This window comes from Lepisma saccharinum, chromosome 3, assembly GCF_977018435.1.
Source record: "Lepisma saccharinum chromosome 3, izLepSacc3.1, whole genome shotgun sequence".
Classification (NCBI taxonomy): Eukaryota; Metazoa; Arthropoda; class Insecta; order Zygentoma; family Lepismatidae; genus Lepisma; species Lepisma saccharinum.
This window is the reverse complement of record NC_139231.1, coordinates 58,300,578-58,323,124: the sequence shown is the minus strand read 5'-3', so window position 1 is coordinate 58,323,124 and position 22,547 is coordinate 58,300,578. Positions and strand designations below refer to the sequence as shown.

The 22,547-nt window shown below is 38.4% G+C and overlaps 1 protein-coding gene across 1 annotated transcript in view; it reads right to left on the bottom strand.

Moving 5' to 3' along the window:
- Positions 1 to 22,547, bottom strand: part of LOC145985544 (uncharacterized) — a 66,800-nt gene that overhangs the window by 2,668 nt on the left and 41,585 nt on the right. Inside the window, exon 5 of the mRNA XM_083119614.1 lies at positions 7,263 to 7,585. Within this exon, the coding sequence (XP_082975740.1) occupies positions 7,263 to 7,585 (323 nt within the window). The remainder of the gene's footprint in view (positions 1 to 7,262; positions 7,586 to 22,547) is intronic.

Here is a 22,547-nt window from a genome sequence, read left to right as displayed (position 1 = left end):
TAATGAATATTCCTATGACTCTTCCTCACCCTGCCTGTTCAGTCAAGTGAAGTGTTTATACAGGGTGGCTACAAACAAGCACAAATGAAATTCCCTGATTTTTCCAGGTTTTCCAGGACAACATTTACATTTTTCCCTGACAATTACAAACTAAACTAAATGGATGTTTTTGCAAATGGAAATAATAAACACATACAGATCCACGTATGGTTTTGTTAAGTACCAATATTATCTTCTATGAAATTGACTTAATTTCTCTATTCTCTATGATTTGAATTCAAACAAACTGCAAAATAGTGAATTTGGAAAATTATTACATTTCACAAGCTAGGGAAGGATTATGGAATTTTGTCATACGCAGTAAGTTTAAAATAAAATACTCGATTATTTTTAAAGTTACGACTAAATGAGATAAGAGTGAAGTGTGATTGATTAAGAAATACAATTTGTAATTTATCAGTCTCCTTATACATTCTTGGTATTATATGTTGATATTTCCACTGAGGTTTGGAACCCTCTGCTTGCAAGAACCATGAGTGTGGACTCATTTTTCAATGCATAAGCTACATCTCTCTCTGTAAAGCAAACAACTTAACTCTTGCATATAAGTGAAACAATTGAATCGAACAAAATAAAGTGTCATATTTCCTTACATTATCAATGGGATTTCTGCTTCAGTACAGTCTATCCAAGTGAAGTACTGTGAAACTGACAATATGCAGTTATACCATTAATGCTGATGAATAGGGTATGTAGGTATTAGAAATGTAACGCAAGGAATTTATAGAGTTGCATTGTATAGGTACCTGATTTAGCTAACCACACATTAAAACAGGAACACTCTAATAATAAAAGCTTCTGAAAGTTCATATACGAGGGGCATCCTGAAAAAAGCTCCAATGGTGCCTATACGCAGCACTAGTGGTCGGAGAGCTACACACACACATGCAGGCAGGAAGAAGTGGCATGTAGCTGTAATCTGGTACAGTTGAAATGCAGCCGTTTTAGGACAGTTCTAGGTTAAAAATTGCAGCTCTCATACAGTCTCCCACCGACTGCCATGTAGCCTACATTGCACGCTCAGAATTTGGCACAGAGCCACCAGCAATCATGTGAGGTGTGCAGACCCGACGTCGTGAGTTATAGTATGGTCAGACGATGGTGCAGACAATTCACGGAAGGCCAATCGAATGTGCACAACCCCATACAGCTGAGTACACACGGGCCCTTTGCATCACTTCAGGTGAGAGATCTTGGACCACTCCCTGTACAGCCCTGGCCTTGAATGTACCGACTTTCATCTCTTTGCTTAACTGAAGAGGTTTCTGGCAGGACAAGGATTTGACAGCTACACTGCGGTAGAGATAGTTCCAGTCTTTGCTGTCAGATACATATGCCATGGGCATACAAAATTTAGTGCCATGCTACGACAAATTCCAGAAAAACGGTGGTGATTATGCCGAAAATTAGGTTAGGACTCACTGTTGCTAATGCAATAAATTACAACTGATATTCTTGTTTTATTAATGCCTAATCGGTATTTTGGTATTTTTTTTTTCAAACTGGTGTATTTTCTTATTTTTTATTTTTTACTATACTGTGTTATTCTTCCCAATATTCACATTTTCATTTTAGCGCATTTTCTCGCAAATATCTGATATTATACCGTCATGGTGTTTTTAAACTACTGTTTCAAATTGTACGTCATATTGCTTATGCCTCTTCATGAGAGTTTCATATCTTGAACGTTATTTTGGGAAAGTTATTTTCCATACCCCTATTTTTAAATTTTAAGGTAAAGATTTTAGATAATGGAATTTTCCCCATATATACTGAAGGGTGCATAATGACCAAGTGGTGATGACGCACCCAAAAAATTTAAATCAATCAATTTCACATGACAGATACCGATATATTATGGCACCAAAAATTGGCATTATCTTTTTTTGACTTCTTAGTGTTACGTTTCCCAAAATTTGCGTTTTTGTTTTAGAACATTTTTCTGCCAAATATACCGAAACTTAATACTCCATTGCGCTTTTAAACTATTATTTTAAATTGTAGGTCACATGGTCTACATATTTTCGTCAGTTTGATATGTTGGAACAGATTTTTGAGGAAGTAAAAGTAAAGTGCTCCCTGCACTTTTCCTAGAAGGTGTATAGGGGTGTGGAGTTAGGGCCCCACACTTTCTTGATCACGGTTGAAGGTAGGGGTGATGTGATCAGCACCACGGCTACCTTTATCCCTCAAAGTTTCCTCAAGGTACCAGCTTCATATGATGCTGGGTGGGTGCCGGAGCAGTTTGAATAGGTGGAAAACATCCCGGTTCTCCACTGAAGGGGATGGACCCCAGGTCTCTTGCATAGTAGTCAGATGCCCTAACGACTGAGCTCCATTATTACTCACTCGACAAATGCCGATGGTGCGCACTTAGCTTGGTAATTCAAAACATATCTCATGTGACAAATACGAAGATGTGGCTCCCATGTGACGGTAGATACACGCTCTATCTCCTGTTAGAACCCTGCCACTTTGCTCTGTGATGCAAATGGTTTTGATAGAAGTTGAAAAAAATCGTGGGAAATACATGATTTAATGTGGCTATCGGAATTATTCCATGTACCCATAACTCTATAGTTTACTCTTGAGTAAAATGTTGGAAAAATTGCATAACGTTGGATTTTATGAAATTTTTCGTTGTTTTAGGACATTTCTTTAAAAAAAACAATCGCTAAAAATGCCAACAATTCGCATTATTTCGATATCTCGAATGGGCGAAAAATGTGTTCAGACATCACTGCACATTCCTAAACATAAGTTCGCATCAAATACCATTTTTCACGGTTTTGGCGTTTGCGAAAAATCAATGTCCCTACTAATTGGAAATTACTTTCTGGCCACCCCTCGTATAAATCAGTAGATGGAAAGTGAAAATTTAGCAGAGCTGGCAGAGAAAAGTCAATTCTTGAAGAAAGTGATTTGCTTTTATGATTGAATGATTCGAGTAAATATATTAAAATATTTATGTATTTATTATTAGTATTTTATTTCATAACATTGGACATTAACCTTACTCAGTGAGACATTAATTACCATCTCTCACGAGTTTAAACAGACAGTACAGAGAGTAGCGTTAATTTCATTGCAATACTAGTGTTGCAGTAAATTTGAGGTTGGGAGCATGCACTTGCCAATTTTTATAACGTTCACCAATGCAGATTTGTTTCACTTTTTCGTGATGGTATTCAATAAATATCCTGTTTGGTTGGATTCTTCTTGATATTTAAGAATAGTGCAATGACATTGTAAACGTATGTTAACTTGTGCGAAACCAGTAATACGTCACGATGATGAAAGAAAACCTTTGTAAGCACTGCTACATTAAATAAGGTGAAGTGAGCCAGAAGAGTAATAAAATTCCAGCAGCATATTTGCAGTCTAAAGTTCTTCTTGTTTATGCATGCGATTTTTGTTGGATGTTGCAGTCCATGCAATTTCTGTCGCATGTTGTAGTGAGATACTTTGTCAGGTGGCGATATTCGACAAAAACCTCTTGTATCAATGGAACCTATTTGTTTCCATGTTCCTTCAGTTTGCCCAACAAAATGCCTTACTATGACATCCGACAACTATCGCACGGCACCACCCACTCTAATACCCTCCATCTATTGACAAGTCCCCTTACTACTCCCATATGAACAAGAAAAAATGATAAGTCAATGTATTTTCCACGTAATATTTAGAGGCTTAACCTTTACTCCCCCGATGATACGATATGGTATCATCAGAGTAAGGTCGTACTGGCCCGATGATACCATATGGTATCATGGTGCTGATTACGAAATGAATGTGCTTTCTGGACCTTCATACTCTTATGTTTAGGTGGAAACTCTGACACAGGTCTGGAGGAAGCCTGGGAAATTCATATTGATGACCAAACTCCCCTCTCTCTGTAACATATCCATGCCACATTTCCGAACAGAGTTTCACATTTTGGCTCATTATTGAACTTGTATGGCACCCAAGAACATGAAACATGTTTCATCCTCTTGAGAAATGTCCATTATTTGAAAAGAATACTAAAGTTTGGGCCTTCTCTCCAAAATAGCGGGAGAAGAGGGGGCAAACTACAGATTTTTATGTTTTTTTTAATTGAAATTCGGGGATCGCACCCCCAAACCCCCTTTCCTCGGTTCGGCGATCTGAATTGTACACGGTTGCATGCTCTGTTGTTTTAGCTGCAAAACAAAACTTATCCGAAGTAGATTACTCCTATAGTGCCCGAGTTATAACAATTTTCTGAGCAATATGCAAATTACCTATTATTAGTAAATAACAGAGTTTCACATTTTGGCTTATTATTCAACTTGTATGGCACCCCAGAACATGAAACATGTTTCACTCTCTTTGGAAACGTCCATTTTTCGAAGAGAATACTAAGGTTTGCGCCTTTTCCCCAAAATAGCGGGAGAAGAGGGGGCAAACTCCAGATTTTTTCATTTTTTTTTAATTGAAATTCGGATGTCGCACCCCCAAACCCCCCTTCCTCGGTTCGGCATTCTGAATTGTACACGGTTGCATGCTCTGATGTTTTAGCTGAAAAACAAAACTTATCCCAAGTAGATTGCTTCCATAGTGCCCGAGTTATAACAATTTTCTTCCAAAAATGCAAATTACCTATTTGTTGTAAAAAAAAAAAAATAATTCACATTTTGGCGTATTATTCAATTTGTATGGCACCCAAGAACATGAAACATGATTCACTCTCTTGAGAAATATCCATTCTTTGAAAAGAATACTAAAGTTTGCGCCTTCTCCCCAAAATAGTGGGAGAAGAGGGTGCAAACTCCATTGAAATTCGGGGGACGTGCCCCCCCAAGCCCCCTTCCTCGGTCAGGTGTTCTGAATTGTAAACGGTTGCATGCGCTGATGTTTTAACTGCAAAACAAAAGTTATCCAAAGTAGATTGCTCCCATACTGCACGAGTTATAACAATTTTCCTCCAAAGAGTGTTTGAATTTAAAATTCCCGCCGAGAAGCCCGGGCGAGAGAAATTTCTCTCTCTCTCTCTCTCTCTGCTGCTGCTATCACTGGTTTCTTGCACCGTGGTTGTGTTGCGCATAACAGGGGCCTAAAAGTTGAGGCCCAAACTTACAAACGAGATTTTCTGTTCCAGTGCAGAGTTATATAACGATGATAAAAGTCAATGAAGACGAAATTCCCTGACTTTTTTTGACCCCTCAAATTCCCTGACTTTCCCCGGTTTTCCAGGTTTTCCAGGTCTGTCGCCATCCTGTTATAATTAAATGCCTGTGTGTTCTTATTTCATGGGGCTAGCCTCCTTGTTGTTTGAGTGTTGTCGTTGCTCTTCAGAGCTGTACCCCCCCCCCTTTTACAATGTACCTCTAGCTGCCTATAAATAATTAATATTAGGCTCTCACATGGCCTGAGGTTTGATCCCCTAAATCTCGTTAAAGTGATTAGACGTGGTGGAGATGCGGGGCAGGAACGTCTTCTCCATCTACTTAGACGGATGTCTATCCCTTCTTTTCATATTTCTTAAATTCATATATCTATAATACAAACGGCAATATTATCAATATAGTCCACTTAATGAAAATATCCTATTATCTAAATTGTTGTCATGCAGATTGGTCCCCAACCATCGATGAAGCGAAATTAGAGTGCTGCATCGTTAAAAAAACGACCAAACTCTCACACAGAAACAATTGTTTTACTTCTACTGAACACAACTCGCACAATTTGGACAGAAATACCAAATCAAGTCCCAAATTTTTCCCTGTTACATCTGCCATTTTTTCTGACTTGATGGAATATTGCCATTTCCATCTATTTACATTAAGTATTATTACATATTTGACATTTCCAATCTTTTTTTTTTTATCAAGAGTTATAATTATTTGTTCTGCTAAAACAGAGTGCATAATTCAATACCTAATCTTGTTATTTACATCCTTACTCAAATATCAATGCTCCTATTCATGCCCAAACTTTACTTTTGACATAATAAACACTGATAATAATCATGATTTGCTGTGTTACCACTTATGTACCTTGTTGTAGAAATTAGATGAAGTCATTTCTCCAGATCAGTTCCAGATGTCATCCAGAGGTTGCAAAAGATGGCACGTCACTAACATTAATCCAGGAACTTTCCTTTGTTTGTGAACCTTCTTCACACTCATTACCTTGTCCTCAACCAACATCTATGTACATTTTCCCCAGATTTATTGAGCAATTTTGTGTACTAAATTTTCCACCGTGACACAGTGCAACTTAATGTGACATTACGTAAACCTTAATACTCTGTGGTTACATATGAATATGCAAAGACTTTCACTCATAAGACACAGTTTGTGACGAGGCACAACATATACGAGGTGCATTCATTTATTCCTGGATAAGGTCATTTTATGACATATATTTAATTGTATATTTTAAATCATAACTTCTTTTGTTAATAAAGAAATGGGCTTGTCCCCATGTAAATCCAATTTCTTCTCAGGGGAGGTGGCATATCTCGAACCAGCATTAAATGCTAAATCAGCAAACCCAGTCAACTACCCGGTGACAAGAGGTTGTCGGGACAGTCAGGTGTTAGTGGCCGAGAGTGTTGGAAACGAGTAGCCTTAGTGTGCACACCACAGAGTGGGCCCTGCATCGAGGTTTGGGACATGCCCAATGCAGATGCCTATGCACACCAGCACCACAGGAACATCAACAGGTACAGTGATGACAACTGGTCCTTCTATTATCAGTGTTTAATTACCTTTTGATCCGGCTCAGGCGTGAACTTTCCCTCATTATGTGAATCCTAAATAAATATTGGTAAGGGGCAAGAGCATTAATTATTCTGCTTCCTCACATATAGATACACCATCTCGCAACAAAGCCATTAAGCTGGCAAACGACCTAAATGTAACACCTGACAATAGGGAAGCACAAGAAGTGGTCAAATTATCAACTGTATGGCCTCTAAACATTAACCTATACTTTGGTTTCTTAACTATATCTGCAAGCATGATATTCTTGCTTTCTTCTTCTATTGCTTCTGCCAGTCTTCCAATGAGCTGTTCCATGTTGACTATAATACAATAATAGAGGTTTTCAGATAGCCTCATGTTCAAAAGAGGTTTGAACATACCAAAACTAAAATGTTGACATTAAGTGATTTCTAACTTCATCAGCTTGGTGCAAGAACTTCAAGAATTCTACTGAATTTCAGACAAAGCACTTACCTTAATGGGGAGATATTTTTTAATTTTCTCTTCTATCATCCAAATAACTCCATTTTCCTCGAATATAGGCAAAAGATCTGCACACTCATTTGCACAGACCCGACATAACTTTTCTGCTTTTTCCAGTGAGCATTCAGATTTTTCAGGCAACATAATCTCCGCACAATCCTCCAATTTCATTTCCACTATTTCCATGCTGGAATTGGAAAAATCCTGGGAATCACAAGGGACAAAATCATCTTTTCCCTTAGCGACACCAGAGTAAGTGTCTTCATTGCCAGGTACTATGTTGCCTGTGTGAATGATCTCAAGTTCTTCTTTGGCTGTAAAACAAGAGACAATCATTTGTTTCTACGAAAGTTTCAAGTTAAAAGGAAAGTTCAATTAACCACCTAAATAACTAAGTACATGACCAACAATGGCTTCTACACAGTGTGTAACATATTTTGGATGACAAAAGTTTATTATAGCCCAAAATTACATCATAATGCTCTGCTGACTTTCAGCACAGTTGCATTTTTTATACTTACGAGCGTGAGCATGATAAAAACATAGTTTATATCACACAGCATATATAGTGCTAGATGTCAAAAAATTCTGTTCCCATGTAGGTGGAGCTTATGTTGGCATAGTCACTGATGCATCTGACTCATATGTTTGCAACAGTCGGACAAGAATCAAGAAACTCGACTCCCGTGTTGCTTCAACAATGCTTCATGGGAGGTATAACAAAAAGGGTTTAATTTTAAATGTGTAACCTAACTAATTAGTTCACAAACTTCCTTTCACCAAGTTGTTTGATATGCTTTTCAAAATGTGTGCAAATATCGTGGCTATGACAATATTCTCAAGTGCAGGTTTGTAAATGCTGGCCTGCGCATTTCCTACAAATGATTTTTCAGTGAAAAAAAAATAATAAAAATATGAAATTTGTCAGATTAATATCTATAGCTTATTGCAAAGTATGATTGAATGCAGTAGCGCAACCACAGTGAGATCAGGGAGCATTGAACCCTCAACGGAGACTAAGATAAATTATAGGGGAAACAGGCAAGTAATTGAAGTAAGAAGTAGGGCAAACAAAATTTAAGAGTACCTTGATGAAAGAGGATATTCAAGATGGAATTAGTTTTATGGAAAACTGACGCTATATATCGACTGTCATCTTGAAAATAGGAATTGTAGCTTTCCTGGTGACGCGATCCGAATAAGTGTTCTCGGCTTACCAGCCAAGTTAAATTAGAGCTAGCCTCCAACGTTTTGAGGGCATAAATTACTCTCATCTTCAGGGGATGTAGAAATGGAGACCAGTGTAGGTTAATATACATGACTATAATGTGGCGGAGTTTGGACTCTGTCTTCCTATTGGCTCGCTCTGGATCCTGGTGTTCTCATTGGCTGGTGTCTTGTTTTAATGGAGGAGTTGGTTCCAGGCATGACTGAGCTGGAGTCCCACGTCCCTATTGAGATTGGTGCTTTCCAGTGAAATGGCTATGGCTGGTTTCCTTTACCCGTCGGTCCCAGTAACCGGCACATTTGGCTATTATTTTGGTGTCGGCAAATAAAATCCTGTGTCCCTCTGTGATGCTGTGATCTGCAAGTCCTGACTTTTCCGGTTGGAATAATCGGATATTACGTTGATGTTTACTCCATTGATACTGAATGGTGCGTCCCATTTGGCCTATCTATGGTGTCCAACACTCACAGGATGTTCAGTAAACTCTTGGAATGCGGAGTTCCAGGTCTTCTTTGACTGAACGGAGTAGGGCCTTGGTTTTCAGTGCTGGCCTGTGAATGGTCTTCACCCCATGCTTGGCTAGAGTTCTGCTTAATTTCCAGAGGTGTATCCTACGAATGTTAAAACTATTACAGTTGGGCGTGCCTGTTCTGTGTTGCTACTGGTAGAGGGGCTGTGTGGTGCAGTATCGGTCCTTGTAAGGGCCTCGTTTTCATGTTTGGCTTCTCTGGGCTGTGAAGAATTGGCCCTTCTAAGGGCCACACTTAGGGACGGCGACAGGGGTGGGCACGGGTGGGCAAGCGCCCACCCAAAAATTCCTGTGCCCACCCGATTGCCCACCCAATCAAATTCACTAAGTACATATACTTAGAGATATGTGAATGTTGCAATAAATAAGTGTATTCTGGTGTTCATTACATGTACTAATGAATATTTTCTATGCTAGAAATTTTCGCATATCATCATCCCATAAAAAGCTGATTTAACTTTGTCATAGAAAGCAAAAGGAATTACCACAGATCTTGAAACAAGAAGACTGTGACCAATTGAATACTTCTATGATTAGAAGCAGCTAGTAGGCTTATGAGGCGCAAAATTATGCAGGGTATGGTCAAAATGAGATCAGGATTTAGGGTGAGCTTGAGGGCTGCAGCTCCGGGCCTTCACTGGGGAAAAACTGCTTTGAAAAGTACCACATAGAGAAAAAATTACATACATCGAATGTGATGAAAAAATACGTCCCACCTCATGTTGCTTGGCGAAAAGTTATAACTGAAACTGAGGGGATTGGGGTGGGATCTTGGTGTTGTAAACTCCGGGTTTTCACATATATAAATACCGGCCAGCGTATGATTAAAATAATATCTAAATAAACAAATAGAAACCGCAGTGTTGCTTCCTCCAGCAACACAATAAATTATTTCGACTTTTTAATTAGGTCTACATTGAAATTCCAGAAGCGTATCTTTCCTTGTTTCATTATACTTTTTATAAAGGATGTTTCAGAAATATTTTCGTTTTTAAAACTAAGTAACTCATTCTCTAGCCTTCTTAAACCCGAAGGTTCATGGTTGAAGCAACACAGGCCTTCCATCTGTCCCTATCCTGAGCAAGATCTATATACTCCTTTCCATCCCTACCGATTTCTTTTAGGTCTATCTCAACATTATCCCTCTATCTTCGTCTTGGCCTTCCTGCATGTCTCTTACCATCAGGTTTCCCAATAAGAAACCTGTAAACTCTTCTTTCCTCTCCCATTCGTGCCATATGGCCTGCCCACCTAAGTCTTCTTGATTTAATCATTCTAATAATATCTGGACATGAATACAAATTATGTAGTTCTAAATTATGTAACCTTCTCCACTCACCTGTCTCCTCATCCCTTTTAGGTCCAACGATTTTCCTAAGGATCTTATTTTCAAATACTCTCAATTTATGTTCCTCTTTCAGTGTAAGGGACTAAGTTTCGCATCCATATAATAATACAGGCAAAATTACTGTTTTCTATATTTTAACGTTTAGTTTCTTAGATATTATACGAGAAGACAAACGTTTATTAAGAGAAAAGTAACATGCATTTCCTGAATTAAGCATGCATTTCCTGAATTAAGCATGCTTTTAATTTCCTCTTTAATATCATTTTCATTTGTTAGTAATACTCCTAAGTACTTGAATCTGGAAACTGGTTCAAACGAGTTGTTATCAATAATTAGATTTTGATTATTACCTAACAATTGGTTTCGACCTGTAAGCATATATTTAATTTTCTCTTTCCTAACTTCCAAACCTATCTCTTTAGCTGCTTTGAAAACTATTTTAGCACTATTCTTAATTGTATTTATATCATCCCCTAATAAGTCTACATCATCTGCATGTGCTAACAGTTGAGTCACACCGTTTAATTTTAGTCCTCAGTTAGTTTCTTTTACCTTCCTAACAGCATATTCTAAGGCAAAATTAAAGAGCATTTTTTTTTAACCCATCATGAATTGTAAATTTGTCAGTCATATTAATATCCACACGAATTTTACTTTCTGTTTCACTGGTGCATACTTTTATCATATTAACAAGCTTCTTAGGTTTTCCAAACTCAACTAATATATTATATAATTTATCTCTTTTGAATGAATAATATTCTTTTTTAAAATCAATGAATAGCTGATGGACATTTTGATTATATTCCCACTTTTTCTCAAGTGTCTGATGTGAAAAATTTGATCTGTTACGTTTAAATCCACATTGATAATCAGCTATAATTTCATTAGAATATGGGGTTATTCTTCGTTTATAAAATTATTAAAATAAATACTTAAATTTTTTGTATCAAGATAAATTTATTACCAAAAGAAAGCTTAAACATTAAATTTTTATTTGTGGAAAAGAGTATTGGACAAATGGTGACCGTTCATGTTTTCATATTCAATTATTCTTGAACTAAAGTTTTTGATCACTCGCCGAAGTACTGCACGAGGAATAGCATTAATTTAGTATGTAATGCTTTGCTTCAATTCTCTCAAATTTTGTGGCATTGGGGTCTGTACCTTACTCTTAAGGTAACACCATAAGAAAAACTCTGCTGGTGTCAAATAGGGACTTCTCGGTGGCCAGCTAATGTCCCCTCTGCGACTGATGACACTTTCATGGAATAACTAATGAAGAGCATTCAGTGAATCATTGGTGACGTGAGAAGTGGCTCCATCTTGCTGGAAGAACGTGTTTCTGTTGTAGCCATCATGGTTCTGAATTGCAGGAGTTAAAAAGTCCTAATCATTTGGCAGTGGCGCTCAGAAGTTACAGTTTGAGCATTACCATGATCATCTTCAACAAAATAAGGACCAACGGCGCACACGGTCAACGTTCCTGTTCGATCTTGATGACCTTGGACAGTTCACTCGTCATAGTGCTTCCAGTGTTTTCAAACTTTCTTAACAAATATTATTAATTAAATTTGCGCTTTGGAAGTCTCTTATTCACGCCAGGTTCTAATGATGCAGGTACAAATGACGCACAACAACATAAGAATCATTATTTTTATAAAACGCACAAACACAAAAAGCACGTTGCTGCCCCGTTTTGATTTGATTTGATTTAGTTTATTTTACTTCGCGTTTTGTGCCTCTTGGCTAATTTGCGAAGATGGGGATGAGTGATGAAATGATGAAATTGATGAATGGACATTCACAAACAACCAAGCCCGACCGGGATTCGAACCCGGGACCCTTGGCATCGCAGCGCGATGGGCTAACCACTCAGTCACAGGGTCGGGCCGTTGCTGCCCCGTAAAGCACTCCATGGCAACTAAATATTAACAATGTTGCCAAGCGTTTGCAATCTATCTCGTGTCTCCGTAATGTGCGAATTGCCCCAGAGGGCGGATTCAAAAACGAAAATATTTCTGGGACAGCCTATATTTATATTTTACATACCTGTCATTTTCAAATATCAGCATGGTATACAAAATAACAACTTTGTATTTGTTCTACTAATAAATTTCGATGACATCCTTGTGTCCAAAATCACATTCTACAAAATGCAAATTATTTGTTACCTCAGTGCATGTGTTCATCTAACCATACGCGCGTTACTTCTCCCGCATGCGTAACGAAGACTTACTTCCGAAAACGAATAACAACTTAGCTAACAGATTTTTCAATGTTACTTGATTATTACTTTTGGACAATATTTTGTCAAAATAGCCTTTCATAAGCTTGGGGATACTATATGCAGAATGAACAAAGAATTGGTTTCTCTCTCTGTGTGTGTTTACATTCCTAATAAGGCATTAATTTTCATACAAATATCCCATCGCCACATTTTGCCACTTGTTGCACCCGCACTATGGCCTGTTAATGCTAAGACTTTCTACCAAAAATGTAAACTGTCCTTGCCCCCAAGTTTTGGCATCCAATCGCCGTTACTGCAAACATTCAGATATGATGAAAATAATATGACCAGGATCATGAATTTAAATTACGAAAAAGTAATTTAATCCTTCACCATTAGCTACCATCACAATTTCTATCACTGTCGCCTAATATATAAAATAGAGAAGTTATGTGCCTTGTATTTTTTCACTTGGAGGACAAAATGTGACGCAACCAATTCACATTTATTTCACTACATGAAGGAAAGAATGTGATTAGAATTTATCGGTGCACACACACAAACACTTACCTTGAAATAATTGTGTCCATCGGAGACAAAGAAGTGGAACAAGATGCGAGAATAGATAAGAAAAAGAAGAGGAAAGACACCAAACAGAGACACAAATACATGTGATGTGTGTGTGCATGACAGTTAAGAGAAACATTTGAAGAATGGAACGAGAGAAAGTCAAAGGGAGAAAGAGATAACAAGCTGAGAAGGAAAGATATAAGAAAGCATTAGGGAGTAAAACAGAAAAGATGAAAAGGGAAATCGGGAGTGTAAGAGAGAAGGGGATACATATGCATGTATGTGTCTTAAATGGATATACATTCATATATATATATATATATATACCTGCCCACCCTAATCTTTCAATATACAGCTTCTGCCCACCCGGTCGAAAATTTCTGGCGCCGCCCCTGGCCACACTGTTATCTGTGCTTGGTCTTTGATGAAATGAAACTGCCTTGTTGATCACCCTGTTGATATCTCGGATGTTGTATCCATTCTGCTGTAGACTGGTTCTGAGGTGAGTGAATTCTGATTGCAGATTCTTCTGGTCAGAAATGGTTACTGCCCTGTGGGCTAGTGTGTTCAGAACGGCGAGGCATTGTGCTTTGTGATGGAAGCTATTGGCATTTAGGTACAGGTCAGTGTGGGTGGATTTTCTGTACACACTATGCCCGAGGGTGACATCAGGTTTGCAGCGGATTAGGATGTCCAAAAATGGGAGGCAGCCATCTTCTTCTATCTCCATGGTGAACTGGATACTTGAATGCCGTTTGTTAAGGAAGTCCAAGAAACTATGTAATGCCGGTGCCGATGTAGCCAAATGAATGTGTCATCCACATATCTGTAGAAACAGGAAGGTTGGTTGAGAGCATCCTTCAATGCTGCATGTTCAAAATGTTCCATGTAGAAGTTCGCGAGTGGTGAACCCATGGCCACTCTGTCAGTTTGTTCGTAATATTTCCAGTTGTAGATGAAATATGTGGAAGTTCACGTGTGGCTGGTGGAAAGTGGTTTCCTAGAAGTTTCAATGTGTCTTTCACCGGGACTCTGGTGAACAGGGAAACTACATCAAAATTGACTAGAATGTCGGTTTGGGAGACATTGAGTTTCTTCAGTTCCTGGACGAATTCAGCGGAGTTCTTGATGTGATGTTCACATTGTCAGACTAGAGGTTGAAGCAGGAATGTGAGGTATTTGGCGATTCTGTAGGTTGGACTGGCTATAGCACTGACAATGGGTCTCAGGGGATTTTTGGTAAGCCATACAATCTGGGAGGCTGGTTGACATGCGTTGTCAGGTGTTTGCGAATCTCTTCAGTTAAGCTCGATTTCTTGAGGAGGTGGTTGGCTTTCTGCTCCACTGCTGCTGTGGGGTCCATCAGTAGTTCCGTGTATGCCTGAGACAGGGGTAAGACCTGTGACAGAAGAAGGCTCGCCTACTTCCCAGTTTGGCCTTCCTACTGAGATGCAGGGACCAAGACACGACACCGAACTTCAAAGACCGATACTGCACTGCACAGCCCCTCTACCAGTAGCAACACAGGACAGGCACGCCCAACTGTAATAGTTTTAACATTCGTAGGAAGTTAAGCAGAATTCTAGCCAGGCACGGGGTGAAGACCATTCACAGGCCACCACTGAAAACCAAGGCCTTACTCCGTTCAGTCAAAGATGACCTGGAACTCCGCATTCCAGGAGTATACTGAATACCCTGTGAGTGTGGGACACCATACATAGGCCAAACGGGATGCACCATTTATCAGCGATGGAATGAACATGAACGTAATATCCGATTATTCCAACAGGAAAAGTCAGGACTTGCGAAACACAGCATCACAGAGGGACACAGGATTTTATTTGCCGACACCAAAATAATAGCCAAATGTGCCGGTTACTGGGACCGACGGATAAAGGAAGCCAGCCATAAACATTTCATGGGAAAGCACCAATCTCAACAGGGATGTGGGACTCCAGCTGTCATGCCTGGAACCCACTCCTCTGTAAAAAGAAGACACCAGGATCCAGAGAGAGCCAATTTATACAAGAATTTTTATCATTCTCTTCATTGTATTTAATTATATGTGATATCTTACTATTTCATACATAATTGATACGTGTGTACATAGTACATGATTGCACTTACATGCAAAGACTTTATATTTGTGCAATTCGTTTACTGGTACGCAACTCTTGATTTTTAATTATCATTTCTCACCTTTCAAATACAGGGTTTTCGTAAATGATTGTCGGGGTTACAAACAAGCACTGTATTTTACGTAATTAAGATAGATACATGCAACTTTTTGCAAAATGTTACAAAACTCACCAAGTTTTTATGCCAAAGTCACAAATGTTCCATGTGCCCGTCACAAATGTTCCATGTGCTCGCCTCGCGATATCCTGCAGATATCTAAGCGATAGTCCATTTCCTGCCATACTCGGGATAGCATATCACGTGTAACACTGTTGATGGAATTCGTTATGCATGTTTTCAGTTCCTCAATGGTAGTGGGTAATGGAGGATAGTAAACGGTATCTTTTATGTATCCCCAGAGAAAAAAATCGCAAGGAGAAAGGTCAGGGGAACGAGGTGGCCATGATAAAAGGTTTTCATCCTCATCTCTTCCACGCCCAATTCAACATTGTGGTAATTTTCTGTTGAGCAATGATCACACTTCACAGTGGAAGTGAGGTGGAGCTCCATCCAATTGCATGATGAAGGTCTTAGAATCTTCTTCCACTTGAGGAAATAGTCACTCATTCAACATGTCCAGGAATGTCAATCCCGTAAACATTTTCTCCATGAAGAAGAATGGACCGTACACCTTTTCTTGTGACAAAAACATTCACTTTAGGCAAGTCCCGAACAAACTCAACAAACTGATCATGATTTTCCATCCCCCATATGCACACATTGTGTGTGTTTACTTTTCCACTTAGATGGAATGTCGCTTCGTCAGTGGAAATGAAATTCTCACTGAAATTGTCATCATCAGCCATGAGATTTTGCATATCGCTGTATACAAGTTGTTCAAGACCATACCAAAATATCGTTCCCCACACCATCACCAAACCCCTTCCATGCTTAACAGTAGGAAGGAGGCAGTCATCATGAAAGGCTTCTGCAAGCATTCTGGACACCCAAACACACCTGGTGGTCTAGAATAATGTGAATGCAGATTCGTCAGACCAGATGATCTGTCCCTACTTTTGTTTTGTCCAGCATCTGTGCCCTCTGTAACATTTTCGATGCTAGAACAGCACTACGCGATGACACCAATGGTTTTAGAATAGCCACTCTGCCGTGAATGTTCCCAGCATATAGTTCCCGTGGATAGTTTCAGTTGTACGTGGGCATGGAGATAGTATTTCATGTTGAGGGTTGTCTGAGACACCATTGTCCTGTGCTTTTAGGCCACTTCAACAACCCTCCCCCCCCCCCCCCCCCTATATCTGTCTGTGAGCTTCAAATTTCATTTGCTGTTCTGTTAAGAAAATTATGCCTTACCTGCTTTATTCTAGGCTGTCATCACAGTTCACACCATGCTCTTTGCAGTCCGCACAAGGTTGGCTGTTTTCGTTACTGAAGCTCCAGCTATGTGCACTCCAATGATCATGCCATTTTGAAAATCTGAGAGGTCGAACATAATGGCGTTTGACTGGTAGCAGAATGTTCACATACAACCCATACGACTGCTGCTGATAAACTGATATCTCTACCCTCATGGTTACTAGGTGACAGATTTCTGAACTAGGTGGCGTTGTTGTACTGCAAGGATGAATTTCGGACCATTTTCATATGGGTGTTCAGTGTTCACATTAATTTGTCCCTCACCTGCATATGGAAGAAGCTACAGAGGAAGTCAAGAGTCCACTCCTTCAAGAACAACTTGTGTGCTGACAAGGATAAGGTGTGTGGGATGCTGTTCTCTTGGATCAATTTTGTGAACACATATATGTACGTTACCATAAGGTAAAGGGAGGACTACCCAGAAGGAGATTATCAGAGGAACAAGTTGAAAGATGAACTCTCTTTCTCATCTCCACCAGTGATACAAAAACTTAACAAAGTCCTACAAAAAGAGATCCCATGGTGTCATGTCTGTGGACTTCGGGGGCCATCTCAGAAATTCCTTGTAGTAAATGTTCATTGAGGTACTCTGTCAACTCGATGGTAGTGAGGTGGAGTTGCATCTTGTTGGAACATGAAATCCCATTGAGTCCTCTTCATCCAATTCTCAAACATAACGACATACACAGTCCAGTAACGGCATTTTTCCCGATGAACAATAGCTTACAAAACTTTCTTCTAGGTGTGGCACCAAAGACATTCAACTTTGGGGAAACTTGCTCATGCTCATTGACCAAAGGAAGGTGTTCGGAACCCCAAATCAGAACGTTATGTCTGCTCACATTGCCACTGATATGGAAGGTAGCCTTGTCACTAAACACGATCTTTTCCCTGAAATCATGATTTTCAAGCAAATCGTGCTCTTCACGCTGAAGAACGAGCGAAGTGCTTTCCTCTGAGTCAGTGAGGGCTTGCACAAGTTGCACCTTGAAAATCATTAATTGTAATTGCTTATGACAGATGATAGAACTCACAGCTCACCATTCGAACCAACTTCCTGGGATTACCCTGGAAGGTTGCGTCAAACTATATCCACTGCCTCCATATAACAAGTCAGGAAACCAATGCTTCTACCTTTTCACAGGCAAACTTTCTCCAGGAATTGCATACACTAACGCTTTATGAAGTTCATATCAGGTGGTACAAGCATAAACGGATGTCAAAAACTGTGATGATAGATGTTTTCACATACTCTAGAACAAAAAAGGTGGTGTTTTTTTTTTTTTTACTCAGTACCATTTTTTTTACAAACATTTTACAGACACAAGGTGAGTATTTCAAGTGAGCCTTCTGAAGCCTAGTTACAATCAGCCTCTGTTACAGGTCTCTCCACACACTGGCCACGTAAAACGAAAGAGAAAAAAAGGTGCAATTTTTTCTGGACACCCTGTATTATGTAAAATTAAATGAATTTGTACGTTTTCTTCTGTCTTACAGCATTCCCCTCTGCCTTTGAATGGAATAAAATCAGATATTAATGAAGAAAACTGTAAAAAAATATTTCCACTATTTTTTTTTAATATGAAAATATAATTATTATTTCTCAAATTACACACATGGATAATATAATTCGTGATAAAGTATTTTATAAGGTTTCTAATGGTGTCTTAACTAAAATCGGAACATTGTTCCAGAGATATTAATGATTAATCAGAGACCTACCCTAACAATGTAGTCAAAAGGAGGGTACATTGATGACATCGTAGCCAGAAATGCTCAATGATCAGTACATTGTACCAGGTGTATAAGCTTAAATCTGCTGTTTGCTCATAGATGGCGTTAGTGAGTGTATGAAGCTACCATGGGCACGCCATACCTGGTGTTTGTATGAGTTGGACATCTGCCAACATGAATCAGTGCACATCGTCAGCACGTGCAGACAACAACAGACAGTGTTCCTGTGGTAAGAATGTCTAGTTTTGTGCCAGAAAAAGAGCATATGCGAGAAGCTCTACTTTTCTGCTTCCATTTGAAGAAATCGGCTGCCGAATCGCATCGAATGCTTGTGGAGGCCTATGGTGACAGTGCTGTATCGGAAACAACAGCAGCACTTTGATTCGTATGCAGACGTCTGAAAATGGCTTGATGAGTGGTTGGCCTCGAAAGAGAAGGACTCTTTTTGGCATGGTATCCACAAATTGGCCGAGAGGTGGGCAAAATGTGTAGCTCGCGAGGGCAAGTACTTTGAATAAATTTCTTGTTGCTTTCTATGAACAAACCATGTGTTTTTCTGACTACAAAACAGCAGACTTAAGCTTATACACCTGGTACTTAATGAAAATATGCATTCAAAAAAAAATTAAACCCTACTTGACGGTGTCTCAATTATTAACATTGTCGTCGACCCGACTAGTAGAACAATACCCTGAAATTAACCCATTATGATTTATGAATGCTCTACTTTCATTAATTCTTTTACAAAAATTTCTCCTTGTGACTTTGAAATGTTCCCTTATTCATTCCATTTATGGAATGACATACACGTATCCTCATTCATACAAACAGTTTAAAAAGGTTCTCCTTCTGGACGTGGATATGGTGGCTCAAATGGTATCTGCCTAATTATATCCAGCATTTTGTTTCCTATCTCAATTCCTTGGGGGAATAATTCAGTCAAAGTTGATGTAAGTGTGCTTTTCAAATCATTGTTGGAATCCATGCATAATGCACTAAAATCCTTGTCACTATCATGGGTCATTCCATACCATTTGGACTAATCCGTGTTGCATCACCATTTTTAAAATTATTAATACCGAATTGGCCCAAATATAAGCCACACCCTAAAATTTGAAGGAGCGATAACAAAAAAAAGATGATACCCCAATATAAGCCGAGGGAAGAAAATAAAATTGGTTCCCTGAAATAACTTCTCGTTCAAAGTGCATTTTTTAGTTTCAGCTCAGCAGCAACCCAACGTCGCACATTAGATTCGTCAAGTCCATATTTCGTTCCGGCCTCTCTGTTGCTTGTGGCTTTAGCATAACGAACAACTGCAAGTTTGAAACTTGCATCGTAACTACGCCATATTCCCAGGCTTGATGATGCTTTCTTCTCCACACGATCGTTCATATTGGCGACAAACCTGTAGATCCACTTCAGTAGAAATAAGCTTAGAGAAGAACGAACACAATCGAAGAAGGAACACCATCTTAATAAATGCGACAGTTTTTACAATGCCCAGTTAGAAACAACAATCCTATTGTTGGATAACATTATGGTATCTACAATGTGGTCAGTTTCTACAATGCTACTGTTGCATTATCTCTATTTCAAATGAGAAATCAACACATTTTTAACAGTATTTGATTTGACAAAATGTCATAATTTCTTTAAGGTCGTAAATATAAGACCCATCCTAATTTTTCACAATTGATATTTGGATAAAATGTGCGGCTTATATTCGGGCCAATACGGTATTTTAACCTCTTGTTTTAAATTTTTTCAAGTGTTCAAAACCGACATTGAGACTTTTTTCAGGCTTGCGTTTGAATCTGGCAACCATTTTTAAAGAGTGATGTGCAGTGATTTTATCGTTTTCACACCTTTACAAAAATCACTGCAACTTCTGTTCAATAACTCCAAATGTAATGAATGATTCAGAAACCACTTTCTTCAAATATAAATATTCCTTCTTTTGTTTATTATAATTTTTACTCTCAGATTGGTAGTTTCCAAGCTATTCTACAATAAACCCAATATATATATTTTTTTTTCATAATTTCTCATCTTTGAGGCACAAAATAACCATGAAGGGAGCAAAACACCTTAACTATATTTCCTATGTTTACTGTGCTGTGCCGGGTAAGTCCAAAAATTGTTAAATGTATGAGGTGACAGGGGCCTCTTTTTTTCTGTAAGCTCCTAAAAATTGAAAATTTTGAAAAAAAATCAAAGATTTGACGCTCTGTATCCCCCAAATGGGGGACGGAGGAAAAATCTGAAATTTGCCACACAGTGAGAAATCTCAAGGCTCAACATAATATTAAAATTTGGTGAAGATGTTTTACCGAATAAGAAAAATATTTCTGATTAAATTTACCCAAAATTAGCCCATTCACAATGGTAAATGAAGCATGTGTAGAACTGGGAAATGAAGAAACTGCAGGACAAAAGAGAGCTATAAAAATATATTTGAAAAACAGACTTGCTAAAATGTATATTATATATGAAACTACGTACTACACATTGATACAGGGTGAGTCAAAAGTCGTGAACCACACAAATGCCTTTAAAACTCTTAAGAGTAAATATTCGTGGCTATATTCTGTAATGGAAAACCCACTGGATGATTTTTGGATATCTATAGGTGTATGCAGTCTAGAAGATATCACTTTAATTAATTTTTGGAACTGTGATCAACATTTTTGGGATCACCTTTTGATATATATGAGTTATCAATGAATTATTTTACACGTGAACGAATGCTTTAATTTGGTTCAAATATGCTGTAGATAAGAAAACATATATTCTGGACTAGTAATGCACCTATTCTGGATATTCATTAGGCATGATTTTGACACTGTAAAGCCTTTCAGAGGTAGACTTGTGATTTTACTATACTACAGTAGGTCATTATCTGGGTATATTCTTATACATTATTTGGATAATGGGAACCTCTAGTAATACTTCAATGTAAATTTGTACCTTTAAGTTCAAGATGATATGGTTACATAGTCCAAGACATAAAACTTACCTAATACATAATGATAATGCTTTCAATATTTTCACTCCAGGAGTTTTAAAGGCATTCGCATGGTTCACAACTTTTGACCATACATTTTTAACAAGTCTGCATTTCAAATGTATTTGTAGCTCTCTTTTGTCCTGCAGTTTCTTCATTTCCCAGTTCTACACATGCTTCATTTACCATTGTGAATGGGCTATTTTGGGTAAATTTAATCAGAAATATTTTTCTTATTCAGAAAAACACCTTCACCAAATTTTAATATTATGTTGAGCCTGAAGAGTTCTCACTGTAGTGCAAATTTAAGATTTTCCTCCATCCCCCATTTGGGGATACAGAATGTCAAACTCCACAAAAGTGTCACATGAGTCTTGCAGAGTCCATGAAAGACTGAAATGCAACGAAAAAAGTATCGGCAGGTATTGGAAAATACCGATACATCAGCATCAGTATGAACCTAGCTCTAGTGTGCACTTTTAGACACTCTTTCATTAGATCCACCAAGCTTTCTGAAACCTCGGAAAATATGCAAACTACAGGCTTCCCCATAACTTTAACTAGGGACACTAGCGCCAGGATTTCACATGTCGTGGTGGATCTTTATCCAGAAAAATAAAATGTTGCATTCTCTTGATTTTGAATAATGTTCTGATAATTACTTGTACTTTCATTGCTATTGTAGGTTTGATCAACACTCCTTAATATCTTATCTTATGAAATTTGTAATATCTTTACCAGAACTGTCTTTCACTCGGAATGTTACCATAAAGCTGATGGCGGTATTTAAGAATGTTTTATGATCTTCATTTTCTGTAAAAGCACATCTATAGGCTTTAGCACATTCAACTGCTGTACTTTCAAAACAATGAAAAATTTTCTCACAGAACACTGGTCAACATGACTTTTTTTCACGAGAAAACTAAATGGCGAGTCTGATCACAGTTACTGTTTGAAATTGAATTGTAGCATGCTTTATGGCCTGTCATGGCATACTTAAACTTGCATTTAACTCACATGTGCTTCTCTACAAGATGTATTGGTGTTGTGTTAGGCTGAAATCAGGAAGTCAAGTCTG